The sequence below is a fragment of the Fundulus heteroclitus genome, chromosome 14 (assembly GCF_011125445.2).
Source record: "Fundulus heteroclitus isolate FHET01 chromosome 14, MU-UCD_Fhet_4.1, whole genome shotgun sequence".
Taxonomy (NCBI): Eukaryota; Metazoa; Chordata; class Actinopteri; order Cyprinodontiformes; family Fundulidae; genus Fundulus; species Fundulus heteroclitus.
In genome coordinates, this window is record NC_046374.1 from 25,841,204 (window position 1) to 25,861,759 (window position 20,556).

Genomic DNA, 20,556 nt, shown 5'->3' on the forward strand with positions numbered 1-20,556 from the left:
GGTATGGCCAGCCCGATAATTATTTGGGACAGCAGCACTGTACTAGAGTCTATGAATCCGGCTTTGACTCTTTGAACAGATGGGATGACATTGAGTGCACATTCGTGACGCAGTTTGTGTGCTATAATGGTAAGTTTTTGTATAACATGAGTAAAGAATTTGAGTATGAAATTAGATTATTTCCTTTTAGTTGTATTTATATTTCGTCTATATATTTACAGGTACAGTAGGTGGATTTACCATCCTATGTTCTCAGTAGCATTTCACTAAACTGGAATGATGCTCAGATATTCTGCAGGGCCAATTATGTTGATCTGGCAAGGTAATAACAAGATTGTATGATGTGTTAATGCTTAAAACTTTTCATAGAGGTGGTTTGTTGTTCTGATACAGAAATTCAACTTGGATAAAACTTTGGGCTTTGGTATTTAAGTATGTTTATTATCTCTTCATAGTGTCTTTTTGTAATCATTTATTCCTGCTTTCCTTTGGTGCTGAACACAGTGCATTATTTATTTTTCTCAACTATGTTTCATTTACTATATCTTACTCCTGTTGCTGACTAGTTTCATAAGCAAAATTCCTGTATTTTTGGTATCTCTTGTGTTTTGTCATACTCTGCTTCCCTTTTTCTGGCTGATTACACTTCGGATTTCACTTATGTGGTAGTATTTTTACTAAAGGATATAGCACCCATACAAAATATTGTTTATACTTGTTTTTCCTTTGGTTTACAAGTTAGATAAGTCAAACAAGAAGCCTGTAACAAAAACAGCAAAAGCAAATATATATGGTTTTGCTGTGACCATACTACTAAATTGCTGTGATACAGTGGCTAACTTTGTTCTCAAAATTCTTTTTTTACATAATTTGACTTTTTTAACATCTGAAATGTCAACAATTTTAGTGATGTTTTAGGAGATCCTTCAATAGTCGTATAGGAAACAATATCACAAAGACCAACCCAGCAATTTTATGAAATGGGTTTTTTTTTTTTGTATTATGAGTTTAATATGATTGCTTATAACTTTTTTTCCTTCCCAGTATCCGAAATCAGACCGAGAATGAAATGATCAGAAGCCTAATAGGTGCCAGCTCTGCCTGGATTGGCCTCTATAGGGAAAAGCTGTGGTCTGATGGCAGCCCCTCTCTGTTTCGACACTGGGCAGATGGTCAGCCCAATGATCTGACTGGTGATCAGTGTATTGCTGGATCATTTAGTGACTCTGGAAGATGGTCGGATGAAAGTTGCAGCCAAAGTTTGCCATTCATCTGTTACAAACCAAGTAATGTATCTTATTTATGTTGTTTTGCCATCCATAAATAACCCATTATGTTACACAAGGGATAACTAATGAAGTGATTTCCCTACAACCCAGCTGCAGTGTCTAAGCAAACCACGTTATGTTGACTTTTACTTAGTCAGCTGGCTGCCCTGTCAGTAGTTTCTCCTCATAGTGTCTCATTTGAGGTAAAATAAATTGACGTTATAGAACACAGCCTTATTGCATGTTATTTTTAGTTACTTTCTTTTATATCTTTTTCTTTGTTCTGTTTATCCCAGTACCAGCCAATACAGAAGGATTTATCTCTTCAGCAAAAAATGAGACCAGCATCACTCTGCAGTGGAATAAAGTCAGCAGCAACACCAGCTTTGTTCTCCAGTTTAATGGCACAGAGACAAACATCAGTGCACCAGATGGAGATGGACCGGTGAACCATACAGTCTCATTTCTCTTTGCTGGAACTAAATACACATTCATGCTCTTTTCTGTGTTTGAAAACATCAGAAGCAGTGGAGTACAACTTAGCGCTGTCACCGGTAAGATGTCTAAGGAAATACCTGTTTGTTTTTACCCAACAATATCTGTACAGTCTTGTATTCTGCCCATGCCAAGCGACATAAAGTTGGAGGTAGGCATCTTAAAGGTACCTAGAGAATTTTGTAATTACCCTGGTATAACGTTCAGGTACTCTTTCAAAATATGGTTAAATGAACCAATAGTAGTCTCCGTCTTTCACACAGTTTTCAATTGGAGCCCCATAAGACGAGACAAATAATACCCTTTCTATCCACTAGGGGGAGATTTATCTAGCAAAGATTAGACTACACAGGTTAGAATGACCTAAAAAAGCTTTAGATTTATTACGTTATGAATTAAAAACAATGTTTCACGGATGATACAATCTATTTTCATTTACTAATGAGGGACTAGGATGAATGAGATCCATAAGTAACACTACAAAATTATAAATATTGCTAGTTCTAGTGTCATAAGAGCAGTTAACAAAACGCTTTAAACGTTATCTAATGGAATATTACATTTTAACATGAAGATTGATTGTGTCTGAATGCAACAGATTAACACCAGGTATACTTATTTAGATGAAGGGATAAAGCCAAACCAGGTGTTAATTATCAGAAATTAATGGACGACGCAGAGGTTGTTTCCGAGAAGTCTATTCATTTCTGATAATGTATACCTTAAACGGATTTATCCCGATTATACCATGGTCAGTTATAACAGGAATAAGCATTAAATCATTCATTAATGCTTTAATGTTTTTTACACTGTTAAAGTCGTATGTTTTTCTCAAGAAACGGCTGAGAGAACTGTTTAATATTTCTCTTCGTGACTCGTTGCCAAGGTAACCAGCATCAATGGTCTTGCTGTTACCAGCTAAGGTTTGAGCCAGCGAAAAAATTTAGAACAATCTGGCAAGTTTGGCCAAAATTTTTTATAGGTGTCCTACAACACTTTTTTACGGACACCCTAAAGCCAATCACAATCCAGTATTCACCCAGACAATGGTATAATAATTCATCTTGTATTTTAGCTCCCAAAAACGCAGAGGCTGTGAGAGTATCAGAACAAAATGAGACCAGCATCACTCTGCAGTGGAATAAAGTCAGCAGCAACACCAGCTTTGTTCTCCAGTTTAATGGCACAGAGACAAACATCAGTGCACCAGATGGAGATGGACCAGTGAACCATACAGTCTCATTTCTCTCTGCTGGAACTAAATACACATTCATGCTCTGTTCTGTGTTTGAGAACATCAGAAGCAGTGGAGTACAACTTAGCGCTGTCACCGGTAAGATGTCTGAGGAAATACCTGTTTGTTTTTACCCAACAATATCTGTACAGTCTTGTATTCTGCCCATGCCAAGCGACATAAAGTTGGAGGTAGGCATCTTAAAGGTACCTAGAGAATTTTGTAATTACCCTGGTATAACGTTCAGGTACTCTTTCAAAATATGGTTAAATGAACCAATAGTAGTCTCCGTCTTTCACACAGTTTTCAATTGGAGCCCCATAAGACGAGACAAAGAACACCCTTTCTATCCACTAGGGGGAGATTTATCCAGCAAAGATTAGACTACACAGGTTAGGATGACCTAAAAAAGCTTTAGATTTACTACGTTATGAATTAAAAACAATGTTTCACGGCTGATACAATCTGTTTTCATTTACTAATGAGGGCCTAGGATGAATGAGATCCATAAGTAACACTACAAAATTATAAATATTGCTAGTTCTAGTGTCATAAGAGCAGTTAACAAAATGCTTTAAACGTTAGCAAATGGAATATTACATTTTAACATGAAGACTGATTGTCTCTGAATGCGACACATTAACACCAGGTATACTAATTCAGATGAAGGGATAAAGCTAAACCAGGTGTTAATTATCAGAAATTGATGGAAGACGCAGAGGTTGTTTCCGAGAAGTCTATTCATTTCTGATAATGTACACCTTGAACGGATTTATCCCAATTATACTATGGTCAGTTATAACAGGAATAAGCATTAAATCACTCATTAATGCTTTAATGTTATTTACACTGTTAAAGTCGTATTTTTTTCTCAAGAAACGGCTGAGAGAACTGTTTAATATTTCTCTTTGTGACTCGTTGCCAAGGTAACCAGCATCAATGGTCTTACTGTTACCAGCTAAGGTTTGAGCCAGCGAAAAAATTTAGAACAATCTGGCAAGTTTGGCCAAAATTTTTTACAGGTGTCCTACAACACTTTTTAACGGACACCCTAAAGCCAATCACAATCCAGTATTCACCCAGACAATGGTATAATAATTGAATAATTCATCTTATATTTTAGCTCCCAAAAACGCAGAGGCTGTGAGAGTATCAGAACAAAATGAGACCAGCATCACTCTGCAGTGGAATAAAGTCAGCAGCAACACCAGCTTTGTTCTCCAGTTTAATGGCACAGAGACAAACATCAGTGCACCAGATGGAGATGGACCAGTGAACCATACAGTCTCATTTCTCTCTGCTGGAACTAAATACACATTCATGCTCTGTTCTGTGTTTGAGAACATCAGAAGCAGTGGAGTACAACTTAGCGCTGTCACCGGTAAGATGTCTGAGGAAATACCTGTTTGTTTTTACCCAACAATATCTGTACAGTCTTGTATTCTGCCCATGCCAAGCGACATAAATTTGGAGGTAGGCATCTTAAAGGTACCTAGAGAATTTTGTAATTACCCTGGTATAACGTTCAGGTACTCTTTCAAAATATGGTTAAATGAACCAATAGTAGTTTCCGTCTTTCACACAGTTTTCAATTGGAGCCCCATAAGACGAGACAAAGAATACCCTTTCTATCCACTAGGGGGAGATTTATCCAGCAAAGATTAGACTTCACAGGTTAGAATGACCTAAAAAAAAAAGCTTTAGATTTACTACGTTATGAATTAAAAACAATGTTTCACGGATGATACAATCTATTTTCATTTACTAATGAGGGACTAGGATGAATGAGATCCATATGTAACACTACAAAATTATAAATATTGCTAGTTCTAGTGTCATAAGAGCAGTTAACAAAACGCTTTAAACGTTATCTAATGGAATATTACATTTTAACATGAAGACTGATTGTGTCTGAATGCAACAGATTAACACCAGGTATACTAATTTAGATGAAGGGATAAAGCCAAACCAGGTGTTAATTATCAGAAATTGATGGAAGACGCAGAGGTTGTTTATGAGAAGTCTATTCATTTCTGATAATGCACACCTTGAACGGATTTATCCCTATTATACTATGGTCAGTTATAACAGGAATAAGCATTAAATCACTCATTAATGCTTTAATGTTTTTTACACTGTTAAAGTCGTATGTTTTTCTCAAGAAACGGCTGAGAGAACTGTTTAATATTTCTCTTCGTGACTCGTTGCCAAGGTAACCAGCATCAATGGTCTTACTGTTACCAGCTAAGGTTTGAGCCAGCGAAAAAATTTAGAACAATCTGGCAAGTTTGGCCGAAATTTTTTACAGGTGTCCTACAACACTTTTTAACGGACACCCTAAAGCCAATCACAATCCAGTATTCACCCAGACAATGGTATAATAATTGAATAATTCATCTTGTATTTTAGCTCCCAAAAACGCAGAGGCTGTGAGAGTATCAGAACAAAATGAGACCAGCATCACTCTGCAGTGGAATAAAGTCAGCAGCAACACCAGCTTTGTTCTCCAGTTTAATGGCACAGAGACAAACATCAGTGCACCAGATGAAGATGGACCAGTGAACCATACAGTCTCATTTCTCTCTGCTGGAACTAAATACACATTCATGCTCTGTTCTGTGTTTGAGAACATCAGAAGCAGTGGAGTACAACTTAGCGCTGTCACCGGTAAGATGTCTGAGGAAATACCTGTTTGTTTTTACCCAACAATATCTGTACAGTCTTGTATTCTGCCCATGCCAAGCGACATAAATTTGGAGGTAGGCATCTTAAAGGTACCTAGAGAATTTTGTAATTACCCTGGTATAACGTTCAGGTACTCTTTCAAAATATGGTTAAATGAACCAATAGTAGTTTCCGTCTTTCACACAGTTTTCAATTGGAGCCCCATAAGACGAGACAAAGAATACCCTTTCTATCCACTAGGGGGAGATTTATCCAGCAAAGATTAGACTTCACAGGTTAGAATGACCTAAAAAAAAAAGCTTTAGATTTACTACGTTATGAATTAAAAACAATGTTTCACGGATGATACAATCTATTTTCATTTACTAATGAGGGACTAGGATGAATGAGATCCATATGTAACACTACAAAATTATAAATATTGCTAGTTCTAGTGTCATAAGAGCAGTTAACAAAACGCTTTTAAACGTTATCTAATGGAATATTACATTTTAACATGAAGACTGATTGTGTCTGAATGCAACAGATTAACACCAGGTATACTAATTTAGATGAAGGGATAAAGCCAAACCAGGTGTTAATTATCAGAAATTAATGGACGACGCAGAGGTTGTTTCCAAGAAGTCTATTCATTTCTGATAATGTACACCTTGAACGGATTTATCCCTATTATACTATGGTCAGTTATAACAGGAATAAGCATTAAATCACTCATTAATGCTTTAATGTTTTTTACACTGTTAAAGTTGTATGTTTTTCTCAAGAAACGGCTGAGAGAACTGTTTAATATTTCTCTTCGTGACTCGTTGCCAAGGTAACCAGCATCAATGGTCTTGCTGTTACCAGCTAAGGTTTGAGCCAGCGAAAAAATTTAGAACAATCTGGCAAGTTTGGCCGAAATTTTTTATAGGTGTCCTACAACACTTTTTAACGGACACCCTAAAGCCAATCACAATCCAGTATTCACCCAGACAATGGTATAATAATTGAATAATTCATCTTGTATTTTAGCTCCCAAAAACGCAGAGGCTGTGAGAGTATCAGAACAAAATGAGACCAGCATCACTCTGCAGTGGAATAAAGTCAGCAGCAACACCAGCTTTGTTCTCCAGTTTAATGGCACAGAGACAAACATCAGTGCACCAGATGGAGATGGACCAGTGAACCATACAGTCTCATTTCTCTCTGCTGGAACTAAGTACACATTCATGCTCTGTTCTGTGTTTGAAAACATCAGAAGCAGTGGAGTACAACTTAGCGCTGTCACCGGTAAGATGTCTGAAGAAATACCTATTTGTTTTTACCCAACAATATCTGTACAGTCTTGTATTCTGCCCATGCCAAGCGACATAAAGTTGGAGGTAGGCATCTTAAAGGTACCTAGAGAATTTTGTAATTACCCTGGTATAACGTTCAGGTACTCTTTCAAAATATGGTTAAATGAACCAATAGTAGTCTCCGTCTTTCACACAGTTTTCAATTGGAGCCCCATAAGACGAGACAAAGAACACCCTTTCTATCCACTAGGGGGAGATTTATCCAGCAAAGATTAGACTACACAGGTTAGGATGACCTAAAAAAGCTTTAGATTTACTACATTATGAATTAAAAACAATGTTTCACGGCTGATACAATCTGTTTTCATTTACTAATGAGGGCCTAGGATGAATGAGATCCATAAGTAACACTACAAAATTATAAATATTGCTAGTTCTAGTGTCATAAGAGCAGTTAACAAAATGCTTTAAACGTTAGCAAATGGAATATTACATTTTAACATGAAGACTGATTGTCTCTGAATGCGACACATTAACACCAGGTATACTAATTCAGATGAAGGGATAAAGCTAAACCAGGTGTTAATTATCAGAAATTGATGGAAGACGCAGAGGTTGTTTCCGAGAAGTCTATTCATTTCTGATAATGTACACCTTGAACGGATTTATCCCAATTATACTATGGTCAGTTATAACAGGAATAAGCATTAAATCACTCATTAATGCTTTAATGTTATTTACACTGTTAAAGTCGTATTTTTTTCTCAAGAAACGGCTGAGAGAACTGTTTAATATTTCTCTTTGTGACTCGTTGCCAAGGTAACCAGCATCAATGGTCTTACTGTTACCAGCTAAGGTTTGAGCCAGCGAAAAAATTTAGAACAATCTGGCAAGTTTGGCCAAAATTTTTTACAGGTGTCCTACAACACTTTTTAACGGACACCCTAAAGCCAATCACAATCCAGTATTCACCCAGACAATGGTATAATAATTGAATAATTCATCTTATATTTTAGCTCCCAAAAACGCAGAGGCTGTGAGAGTATCAGAACAAAATGAGACCAGCATCACTCTGCAGTGGAATAAAGTCAGCAGCAACACCAGCTTTGTTCTCCAGTTTAATGGCACAGAGACAAACATCAGTGCACCAGATGGAGATGGACCAGTGAACCATACAGTCTCATTTCTCTCTGCTGGAACTAAATACACATTCATGCTCTGTTCTGTGTTTGAGAACATCAGAAGCAGTGGAGTACAACTTAGCGCTGTCACCGGTAAGATGTCTGAGGAAATACCTGTTTGTTTTTACCCAACAATATCTGTACAGTCTTGTATTCTGCCCATGCCAAGCGACATAAATTTGGAGGTAGGCATCTTAAAGGTACCTAGAGAATTTTGTAATTACCCTGGTATAACGTTCAGGTACTCTTTCAAAATATGGTTAAATGAACCAATAGTAGTTTCCGTCTTTCACACAGTTTTCAATTGGAGCCCCATAAGACGAGACAAAGAATACCCTTTCTATCCACTAGGGGGAGATTTATCCAGCAAAGATTAGACTTCACAGGTTAGAATGACCTAAAAAAAAAAGCTTTAGATTTACTACGTTATGAATTAAAAACAATGTTTCACGGATGATACAATCTATTTTCATTTACTAATGAGGGACTAGGATGAATGAGATCCATATGTAACACTACAAAATTATAAATATTGCTAGTTCTAGTGTCATAAGAGCAGTTAACAAAACGCTTTAAACGTTATCTAATGGAATATTACATTTTAACATGAAGACTGATTGTGTCTGAATGCAACAGATTAACACCAGGTATACTAATTTAGATGAAGGGATAAAGCCAAACCAGGTGTTAATTATCAGAAATTGATGGAAGACGCAGAGGTTGTTTATGAGAAGTCTATTCATTTCTGATAATGCACACCTTGAACGGATTTATCCCTATTATACTATGGTCAGTTATAACAGGAATAAGCATTAAATCACTCATTAATGCTTTAATGTTTTTTACACTGTTAAAGTCGTATGTTTTTCTCAAGAAACGGCTGAGAGAACTGTTTAATATTTCTCTTCGTGACTCGTTGCCAAGGTAACCAGCATCAATGGTCTTACTGTTACCAGCTAAGGTTTGAGCCAGCGAAAAAATTTAGAACAATCTGGCAAGTTTGGCCGAAATTTTTTACAGGTGTCCTACAACACTTTTTAACGGACACCCTAAAGCCAATCACAATCCAGTATTCACCCAGACAATGGTATAATAATTGAATAATTCATCTTGTATTTTAGCTCCCAAAAACGCAGAGGCTGTGAGAGTATCAGAACAAAATGAGACCAGCATCACTCTGCAGTGGAATAAAGTCAGCAGCAACACCAGCTTTGTTCTCCAGTTTAATGGCACAGAGACAAACATCAGTGCACCAGATGAAGATGGACCAGTGAACCATACAGTCTCATTTCTCTCTGCTGGAACTAAATACACATTCATGCTCTGTTCTGTGTTTGAGAACATCAGAAGCAGTGGAGTACAACTTAGCGCTGTCACCGGTAAGATGTCTGAGGAAATACCTGTTTGTTTTTACCCAACAATATCTGTACAGTCTTGTATTCTGCCCATGCCAAGCGACATAAATTTGGAGGTAGGCATCTTAAAGGTACCTAGAGAATTTTGTAATTACCCTGGTATAACGTTCAGGTACTCTTTCAAAATATGGTTAAATGAACCAATAGTAGTTTCCGTCTTTCACACAGTTTTCAATTGGAGCCCCATAAGACGAGACAAAGAATACCCTTTCTATCCACTAGGGGGAGATTTATCCAGCAAATATTAGACTTCACAGGTTAGAATGACCTAAAAAAAAAAGCTTTAGATTTACTACGTTATGAATTAAAAACAATGTTTCACGGACGATACAATCTATTTTCATTTACTAATGAGGGACTAGGATGAATGAGGTCCATATGTAACACTACAAAATTATAAATATTGCTAGTTCTAGTGTCATAAGAGCAGTTAACAAAACGCTTTAAACGTTATCTAATGGAATATTACATTTTAACATGAAGACTGATTGTGTCTGAATGCAACAGATTAACACCAGGTATACTAATTTAGATGAAGGGATAAAGCCAAACCAGGTGTTAATTATCAGAAATTAATGGACGACGCAGAGGTTGTTTCCAAGAAGTCTATTCATTTCTGATAATGTACACCTTGAACGGATTTATCCCAATTATACTATGGTCAGTTATAACAGGAATAAGCATTAAATCACTCATTAATGCTTTAATGTTTTTTACACTGTTAAAGTCGTATTTTTTTCTCAAGAAACGGCTGAGAGAACTGTTTAATATTTCTCTTTGTGACTCGTTGCCAAGGTAACCAGCATCAATGGTCTTACTGTTACCAGCTAAGGTTTGAGCCAGCGAAAAAATTTAGAACAATCTGGCAAGTTTGGCCAAAATTTTTTACAGGTGTCCTACAACACTTTTTAACGGACACCCTAAAGCCAATCACAATCCAGTATTCACCCAGACAATGGTATAATAATTGAATAATTCATCTTATATTTTAGCTCCCAAAAACGCAGAGGCTGTGAGAGTATCAGAACAAAATGAGACCAGCATCACTCTGCAGTGGAATAAAGTCAGCAGCAACACCAGCTTTGTTCTCCAGTTTAATGGCACAGAGACAAACATCAGTGCACCAGATGAAGATGGACCAGTGAACCATACAGTCTCATTTCTCTCTGCTGGAACTAAATACACATTCATGCTCTGTTCTGTGTTTGAGAACATCAGAAGCAGTGGAGTACAACTTAGCGCTGTCACCGGTAAGATGTCTGAGGAAATACCTGTTTGTTTTTACCCAACAATATCTGTACAGTCTTGTATTCTGCCCATGCCAAGCGACATAAATTTGGAGGTAGGCATCTTAAAGGTACCTAGAGAATTTTGTAATTACCCTGGTATAACGTTCAGGTACTCTTTCAAAATATGGTTAAATGAACCAATAGTAGTTTCCGTCTTTCACACAGTTTTCAATTGGAGCCCCATAAGACGAGACAAAGAATACCCTTTCTATCCACTAGGGGGAGATTTATCCAGCAAAGATTAGACTTCACAGGTTAGAATGACCTAAAAAAAAAAGCTTTAGATTTACTACGTTATGAATTAAAAACAATGTTTCACGGATGATACAATCTATTTTCATTTACTAATGAGGGACTAGGATGAATGAGATCCATATGTAACACTACAAAATTATAAATATTGCTAGTTCTAGTGTCATAAGAGCAGTTAACAAAACGCTTTAAACGTTATCTAATGGAATATTACATTTTAACATGAAGACTGATTGTGTCTGAATGCAACAGATTAACACCAGGTATACTAATTTAGATGAAGGGATAAAGCCAAACCAGGTGTTAATTATCAGAAATTAATGGACGACGCAGAGGTTGTTTCCAAGAAGTCTATTCATTTCTGATAATGTACACCTTGAACGGATTTATCCCTATTATACTATGGTCAGTTATAACAGGAATAAGCATTAAATCACTCATTAATGCTTTAATGTTTTTTACACTGTTAAAGTTGTATGTTTTTCTCAAGAAACGGCTGAGAGAACTGTTTAATATTTCTCTTCGTGACTCGTTGCCAAGGTAACCAGCATCAATGGTCTTGCTGTTACCAGCTAAGGTTTGAGCCAGCGAAAAAATTTAGAACAATCTGGCAAGTTTGGCCGAAATTTTTTATAGGTGTCCTACAACACTTTTTAACGGACACCCTAAAGCCAATCACAATCCAGTATTCACCCAGACAATGGTATAATAATTGAATAATTCATCTTGTATTTTAGCTCCCAAAAACGCAGAGGCTGTGAGAGTATCAGAACAAAATGAGACCAGCATCACTCTGCAGTGGAATAAAGTCAGCAGCAACACCAGCTTTGTTCTCCAGTTTAATGGCACAGAGACAAACATCAGTGCACCAGATGGAGATGGACCAGTGAACCATACAGTCTCATTTCTCTCTGCTGGAACTAAGTACACATTCATGCTCTGTTCTGTGTTTGAAAAACATCAGAAGCAGTGGAGTACAACTTAGCGCTGTCACCGGTAAGATGTCTGAAGAAATACCTATTTGTTTTTACCCAACAATATCTGTACAGTCTTGTATTCTGCCCATGCCAAGCGACATAAAGTTGGAGGTAGGCATCTTAAAGGTACCTAGAGAATTTTGTAATTACCCTGGTATAACGTTCAGGTACTCTTTCAAAATATGGTTAAATGAACCAATAGTAGTCTCCGTCTTTCACACAGTTTTCAATTGGAGCCCCATAAGACGAGACAAAGAACACCCTTTCTATCCACTAGGGGGAGATTTATCCAGCAAAGATTAGACTACACAGGTTAGGATGACCTAAAAAAGCTTTAGATTTACTACGTTATGAATTAAAAACAATGTTTCACGGCTGATACAATCTGTTTTCATTTACTAATGAGGGCCTAGGATGAATGAGATCCATAAGTAACACTACAAAATTATAAATATTGCTAGTTCTAGTGTCATAAGAGCAGTTAACAAAATGCTTTAAACGTTAGCAAATGGAATATTACATTTTAACATGAAGACTGATTGTCTCTGAATGCGACACATTAACACCAGGTATACTAATTTAGATGAAGTAAGGGATAAAGCTAAACCAGGTGTTAATTATCAGAAATTAATGAACGACGCAGAGGTTGTTTCCGAGAAGTCTATTCATTTCTGATAATATACACCTTGAACAGATTTTTCCCGATCATACCATGGTCAGTTATAACAGGAATAAACATTAAATTATTCATTAATGCTTTAATGTTTTTTACCCTGTTAAAGTCGTATGTTTTTCTCAAGAAATGGCTGAGAGAACTGTTTAATATTTCTCTTCATGACTCGTTGCCAAGGTAATCAGCATCAACGGTATTGCTGTTACTAGCTAAGGTTTGAGCCAGCGAAAAAATTTAGAACAATCTGGCAAGTTTGGCCGAAATTTTTTACAGGTGTCCTACAACACTTTTTAACGGACACCCTAAAGCCAATCACAATCCAGTATTCACCCAGACAATGGTATAATAATTGAATAATTCATCTTGTATTTTAGCTCCCAAAAACGCAGAGGCTGTGAGAGTATCAGAACAAAATGAGACCAGCATCACTCTGCAGTGGAATAAAGTCAGCAGCAACACCAGCTTTGTTCTCCAGTTTAATGGCACAGAGACAAACATCAGTGCACCAGATGGAGATGGACCAGTGAACCATACAGTCTCATTTCTCTCTGCTGGAACTAAGTACACATTCATGCTCTGTTCTGTGTTTGAAAACATCAGAAGCAGTGGAGTACAACTTAGCGCTGTCACCGGTAAGATGTCTGAAGAAATACCTATTTGTTTATACCCAACAATATCTGTACAGTCTTGTATTCTGCCCATGCCAAGCGACATAAAGTTGGAGGTAGGCATCTTAAAGGTACCTAGAGAATTTTGTAATTACCCTGGTATAACGTTCAGGTACTCTTTCAAAATATGGTTAAATGAACCAATAGTAGTCTCCGTCTTTCACACAGTTTTCAATTGGAGCCCCATAAGACAAGACAAAGAACACCCTTTCTGTCCACTAGGGGGAGATTTATCCAGCAAAGATTAGACTACACAGGTTAGGATGACCTAAAAAAGCTTTAGATTTACTACGTTATGAATTAAAAACAATGTTTCACGGCTGATACAATCTATTTTCATTTACTAATGAGGGCCTAGGATGAATGAGATCCATAAGTAACACTACAAAATTATAAATATTGCTAGTTCTAGTGTCATAAGAGCAGTTAACAAAACGCTTTAATCGTTAGCTAATGGAATATTACATTTTAACATGAAGACTGATTGTGTCTGAATGCGACACATTCACACCAGGTATACTTATTTAGATGAAGGGATAAAGCCAAACCAGGTGTTAATTATCAGAAATTGATGGAAGACGCAGAGGTTGTTTATGAGAAGTCTATTCATTTCTGATAATGCACACCTTGAACAGATTTATCCCTTTTATACTATGGTCAGTTAAAACAGGAATAAACATTAAATCAGTCATTAATGCTTTAATGTTTTTACACTGTTAAAGCCGTATGTTTTTCTCAAGAAACGGCTGAGAGAAGTGTTTAATATTTCTCTTCGTGACTCGTTGCCAAGGTAACCAGCATCAATGGTCTTAATGTTACCAGCCAAGGTTTGAGCCAGCGAAAAAATTTAGAACAATCTGGCAAGTTTAGCCGAAATATTTTACAGGTGTCCTACAACACTTTTTAAAGGACACCCTAAAGCCAATCACAAACCAGTATTCACCCAGACAATGGTATAATAATTGAATTATTCCTCTTGTATTTTAGCTCCCAAAAACGCAGAGGCTGTGAGAGTATCAGAACAAAACGAGACCAGCATCACTCTGCAGTGGAATAAAGTCAGCAGCAACACCAGCTTTGTTCTCCAGTTTAATGGCACAGAGACAAACATCAGTGCACCAGATGGAGATGGACCGGTGAACCATACAGTCTCATTTCTCTCTGCTGGAACTAAGTACACATTCATGCTCTGTTCTGTGTTTGAAAACATCAGAAGCAGTGGAGTACAACTTAGCGCTGTCACCGGTAAGATGTCTGAAAAAATACCTATTTGTTTTTACCCAACAATATCTGTACAGTCTTGTATTCTGCCCATGCCAAGCGACATAAAGTTGGAGGTAGGCATCTTAAAGGTACCTAGAGAATTTTGTAATTACCCTGGTATAACGTTCAGGTACTCTTTCAAAATATGGTTAAATGAACCAATAGTAGTCTCCGTCTTTCACACAGTTTTCAATTGGAGTCCCATAAGACGAGACAAAGAACACCCTTTCTATCCACTAGGGGGAGATTTATCCAGCAAAGATTAGACTACACAGGTTAGGATGACCTAAAAAAGCTTTAGATTTACTACGTTATGAATTAAAAACAATGTTTCACGGCTGATACAATCTATTTTCATTTACTAATGAGGGACTAGGATGAATGAGATCCATAAGTAACACTACAAAATTATAAATATTGCTAGTTCTAGTGCAGTTAGTTCTAGAGCAGTTAACAAAACGCTTTAACGTTAGCTAATGGAATATTACATTTTAACATGAAGACTGATTGTCTCTGAATGCGACACATTAACACCAGGTATACTAATTTAGATGAAGTAAGGGATAAAGCTAAACCAGGTGTTAATTATCAGAAATTAATGAACGACGCAGAGGTTGTTTCCGAGAAGTCTATTCATTTCTGATAATATACACCTTGAACAGATTTTTCCCGATTATACCATGGTCAGTTATAACAGGAATAAACATTAAATTATTCATTAATGCTTTAATGTTTTTTACCCTGTTAAAGTCGTATGTTTTTCTCAAGAAATGGCTGAGAGAACTGTTTAATATTTCTCTTCATGACTCGTTGCCAAGGTAATCAGCATCAACGGTATTGCTGTTACTAGCTAAGGTTTGAGCCAGCGAAAAAATTTAGAACAATCTGGCAAGTTTGGCCGAAATTTTTTACAGGTGTCCTACAACACTTTTTAACGGACACCCTAAAGCCAATCACAATCCAGTATTCACCCAGACAATGGTATAATAATTGAATAATTCATCTTGTATTTTAGCTCCCAAAAACGCAGAGGCTGTGAGAGTATCAGAACAAAATGAGACCAGCATCACTCTGCAGTGGAATAAAGTCAGCAGCAACACCAGCTTTGTTCTCCAGTTTAATGGCACAGAGACAAACATCAGTGCACCAGATGGAGATGGACCAGTGAACCATACAGTCTCATTTCTCTCTGCTGGAACTAAGTACACATTCATGCTCTGTTCTGTGTTTGAAAACATCAGAAGCAGTGGAGTACAACTTAGCGCTGTCACCGGTAAGATGTCTGAAGAAATACCTATTTGTTTATACCCAACAATATCTGTACAGTCTTGTATTCTGCCCATGCCAAGCGACATAAAGTTGGAGGTAGGCATCTTAAAGGTACCTAGAGAATTTTGTAATTACCCTGGTATAACGTTCAGGTACTCTTTCAAAATATGGTTAAATGAACCAATAGTAGTCTCCGTCTTTCACACAGTTTTCAATTGGAGCCCCATAAGACAAGACAAAGAACACCCTTTCTGTCCACTAGGGGGAGATTTATCCAGCAAAGATTAGACTACACAGGTTAGGATGACCTAAAAAAGCTTTAGATTTACTACGTTATGAATTAAAAACAATGTTTCACGGCTGATACAATCTATTTTCATTTACTAATGAGGGCCTAGGATGAATGAGATCCATAAGTAACACTACAAAATTATAAATATTGCTAGTTCTAGTGTCATAAGAGCAGTTAACAAAACGCTTTAATCGTTAGCTAATGGAATATTACATTTTAACATGAAGACTGATTGTGTCTGAATGCGACACATTCACACCAGGTATACTTATTTAGATGAAGGGATAAAGCCAAACCAGGTGTTAATTATCAGAAATTGATGGAAGACGCAGAGGTTGTTTATGAGAAGTCTATTCATTTCTGATAATGCACACCTTGAACAGATTTATCCCTTTTATACTATGGTCAGTTAAAACAGGAATAAACATTAAATCAGTCATTAATGCTTTAATGTTTTTACACTGTTAAAGCCGTATGTTTTTCTCAAGAAACGGCTGAGAGAAGTGTTTAATATTTCTCTTCGTGACTCGTTGCCAAGGTAACCAGCATCAATGGTCTTAATGTTACCAGCCAAGGTTTGAGCCAGCGAAAAAATTTAGAACAATCTGGCAAGTTTGGCCGAAATATTTTACAGGTGTCCTACAACACTTTTTAAAGGACACCCTAAAGCCAATCACAAACCAGTATTCACCCAGACAATGGTATAATAATTGAATTATTCCTCTTGTATTTTAGCTCCCAAAAACGCAGAGGCTGTGAGAGTATCAGAACAAAACGAGACCAGCATCACTCTGCAGTGGAATAAAGTCAGCAGCAACACCAGCTTTGTTCTCCAGTTTAATGGCACAGAGACAAACATCAGTGCACCAGATGGAGATGGACCGGTGAACCATACAGTCTCATTTCTCTCTGCTGGAACTAAGTACACATTCATGCTCTGTTCTGTGTTTGAAAACATCAGAAGCAGTGGAGTACAACTTAGCGCTGTCACCGGTAAGATGTCTGAAGAAATACCTATTTGTTTTTACCCAACAATATCTGTACAGTCTTGTATTCTGCCCATGCCAAGCGACATAAAGTTGGAGGTAGGCATCTTAAAGGTACCTAGAGAATTTTGTAATTACCCTGGTATAACGTTCAGGTACTCTTTCAAAATATGGTTAAATGAACCAATAGTAGTCTCCGTCTTTCACACAGTTTTCAATTGGAGTCCCATAAGACGAGACAAAGAACACCCTTTCTATCCACTAGGGGGAGATTTATCCAGCAAAGATTAGACTACACAGGTTAGGATGACCTAAAAAAGCTTTAGATTTACTACGTTATGAATAAAAAACAATGTTTCACGGCTGATACAATCTATTTTCATTTACTAATGAGGGACTAGGATGAATGAGATCCATAAGTAACACTACAAAATTATAAATATTGCTAGTTCTAGTGCAGTTAGTTCTAGAGCAGTTAACAAAACGCTTTAACGTTAGCTAATGGAATATTACATTTTAACATGAAGACTGATTGTCTCTGAATGCGACACATTAACACCAGGTATACTAATTTAGATGAAGTAAGGGATAAAGCTAAACCAGGTGTTAATTATCAGAAATTAATGAACGACGCAGAGGTTGTTTCCGAGAAGTCTATTCATTTCTGATAATATACACCTTGAACAGATTTATCCCGATTATACCATGGTCAGTTATAACAGGAATAAACATTAAATTATTCATTAATGCTTTAATGTTTTTTACCCTGTTAAAGTCGTATGTTTTTCTCAAGAAATGGCTGAGAGAACTGTTTAATATTTCTCTTCATGACTCGTTGCCAAGGTAATCAGCATCAACGGTATTGCTGTTACTAGCTAAGGTTTGAGCCAGCGAAAAAATTTAGAACAATCTGGCAAGTTTGGCCGAAATTTTTTACAGGTGTCCTACAACACTTTTTAACGGACACCCTAAAGCCAATCACAATCCAGTATTCACCCAGACAATGGTATAATAATTGAATAATTAATCTTGTATTTTAGCTCCCAAAAACGCAGAGGCTGTGAGAGTATCAGAACAAAATGAGACCAGCATCACTCTGCAGTGGAATAAAGTCAGCAGCAACACCAGCTTTGTTCTCCAGTTTAATGGCACAGAGACAAACATCAGTGCACCAGATGGAGATGGACCAGTGAACCATACAGTCTCATTTCTCTCTGCTGGAACTAAGTACACATTCATGCTCTGTTCTGTGTTTGAAAACATCAGAAGCAGTGGAGTACAACTTAGCGCTGTCACCGGTAAGATGTCTGAAGAAATACCTATTTGTTTATACCCAACAATATCTGTACAGTCTTGTATTCTGCCCATGCCAAGCGACATAAAGTTGGAGGTAGGCATCTTAAAGGTACCTAGAGAATTTTGTAATTACCCTGGTATAACGTTCAGGTACTCTTTCAAAATATGGTTAAATGAACCAATAGTAGTCTCCGTCTTTCACACAGTTTTCAATTGGAGCCCCATAAGACAAGACAAAGAACACCCTTTCTGTCCACTAGGGGGAGATTTATCCAGCAAAGATTAGACTACACAGGTTAGGATGACCTAAAAAAGCTTTAGATTTACTACGTTATGAATTAAAAACAATGTTTCACGGCTGATACAATCTATTTTCATTTACTAATGAGGGCCTAGGATGAATGAGATCCATAAGTAACACTACAAAATTATAAATATTGCTAGTTCTAGTGTCATAAGAGCAGTTAACAAAACGCTTTAATCGTTAGCTAATGGAATATTACATTTTAACATGAAGACTGATTGTGTCTGAATGCGACACATTCACACCAGGTATACTTATTTAGATGAAGGGATAAAGCCAAACCAGGTGTTAATTATCAGAAATTGATGGAAGACGCAGAGGTTGTTTATGAGAAGTCTATTCATTTCTGATAATGCACACCTTGAACAGATTTATCCCTTTTATACTATGGTCAGTTATAACAGGAATAAGCATTAAATCACTCATTAATGCTTTAATGTTTTTTACACTGTTAAAGTCGTATGTTTTTCTCAAGAAACGGCTGAGAGAAGTGTTTAATATTTCTCTTCGTGACTCGTTGCCAAGGTAACCAGCATCAATGGTCTTAATGTTACCAGCCAAGGTTTGAGCCAGCGAAAAAATTTAGAACAATCTGGCAAGTTTGGCCGAAATATTTTACAGGTGTCCTACAACACTTTTTAAAGGACACCCTAAAGCCAATCACAAACCAGTATTCACCCAGACAATGGTATAATAATTGAATTATTCCTCTTGTATTTTAGCTCCCAAAAACGCAGAGGCTGTGAGAGTATCAGAACAAAACGAGACCAGCATCACTCTGCAGTGGAATAAAGTCAGCAGCAACACCAGCTTTGTTCTCCAGTTTAATGGCACAGAGACAAACATCAGTGCACCAGATGGAGATGGACCGGTGAACCATACAGTCTCATTTCTCTCTGCTGGAACTAAGTACACATTCATGCTCTGTTCTGTGTTTGAGAACATCAGAAGCAGTGGAGTACAACTTAGCGCTGTCACCGGTAAGATGTCTGAGGAAATACCTGTTTGTTTTTACCCAACAATATCTGTACAGTCTTGTATTCTGCCCATGCCAAGCGACATAAAGTTGGAGGTAGGCATCTTAAAGGTACCTAGAGAATTTTGTAATTACCCTGGTATAACGTTCAGGTACTCTTTCAAAATATGGTGTTAAATGAACCAATAGTAGTTTGCGTCTTTCACACAGTTTTCAATTGGAGTCCCATAAGACGAGACAAAGAACACCCTTTCTATCCACTAGGGGGAGATTTATCCAGCAAAGATTAGACTACACAGGTTAGGATGACCTAAAAAAGCTTTAGATTTACTACGTTATGAATTAAAAACAATGTTTCACGGCTGATACAATCTATTTTCATTTACTAATGAGGGACTAGGATGAATGAGATCCATAAGTAACACTACAAAATTATAAATATTGCTAGTTCTAGTGCAGTTAGTTCTAGAGCAGTTAACAAAACGCTTTAACGTTAGCTAATGGAATATTACATTTTAACATGAAGACTGATTGTCTCTGAATGCGACACATTAACACCAGGTATACTAATTTAGATGAAGTAAGGGATAAAGCTAAACCAGGTGTTAATTATCAGAAATTAATGAACGACGCAGAGGTTGTTTCCGAGAAGTCTATTCATTTCTGATAATATACACCTTGAACAGATTTATCCCGATTATACCATGGTCAGTTATAACAGGAATAAACATTAAATTATTCATTAATTCTTTAATG

At 36.9% G+C, this 20,556-nt stretch overlaps 1 protein-coding gene and 3 long non-coding RNA genes across 4 annotated transcripts; all 4 read left to right on the top strand.

Annotated features, from left to right (window-relative positions):
- Positions 1 to 1,607: 1,607 nt before the first annotated feature.
- Positions 1,608 to 6,532, top strand: LOC118565937. Its single transcript, XM_036147035.1, has 5 exons — positions 1,608 to 1,822; positions 2,839 to 3,096; positions 4,121 to 4,378; positions 5,407 to 5,555; positions 6,497 to 6,532. The coding sequence occupies exons 1-5, from the start codon at positions 1,762 to 1,764 to the stop codon at positions 6,530 to 6,532; spliced, it is 762 nt and encodes a 253-aa protein (XP_036002928.1). The 5' UTR covers positions 1,608 to 1,761.
- Positions 6,533 to 12,055: 5,523 nt separating this feature from the next.
- On the top strand, positions 12,056 to 14,561 carry LOC118565737. Its single transcript, XR_004932560.1, has 3 exons — positions 12,056 to 12,092; positions 13,121 to 13,378; positions 14,402 to 14,561. It is a non-coding gene; the product is annotated as an uncharacterized LOC118565737 (long non-coding RNA).
- A 9-nt stretch (positions 14,562 to 14,570) lies between these two features.
- Positions 14,571 to 17,133, top strand: LOC118565735. Its single transcript, XR_004932558.1, has 3 exons — positions 14,571 to 14,659; positions 15,693 to 15,950; positions 16,974 to 17,133. It is a non-coding gene; the product is annotated as an uncharacterized LOC118565735 (long non-coding RNA).
- A 9-nt stretch (positions 17,134 to 17,142) lies between these two features.
- LOC118565736 lies at positions 17,143 to 19,692 on the top strand. Its single transcript, XR_004932559.1, has 3 exons — positions 17,143 to 17,231; positions 18,265 to 18,522; positions 19,547 to 19,692. It is a non-coding gene; the product is annotated as an uncharacterized LOC118565736 (long non-coding RNA).
- Positions 19,693 to 20,556: the final 864 nt, after the last annotated feature.

What these genes read in the sequence shown, in the direction of transcription:
- LOC118565937 (XM_036147035.1), top strand. Translation starts at nt 1,762, where the DNA reads ATGCTCTTTTCTGTGTTTGAAAACATCAGAAGCAGTGGAGTACAACTT. An exon ending in ACAACTTAGCGCTGTCACCG is followed by an intron (nt 1,823 to 2,838) that starts GTAAGATGTCTA and finishes CTTGTATTTTAG; the next exon opens with CTCCCAAAAACGCAGAGGCT. An exon ending in CACCAGATGAAGATGGACCA is followed by an intron (nt 5,556 to 6,496) that starts GTGAACCATACA and finishes CTCGTTGCCAAG; the next exon opens with GTAACCAGCATCAATGGTCT.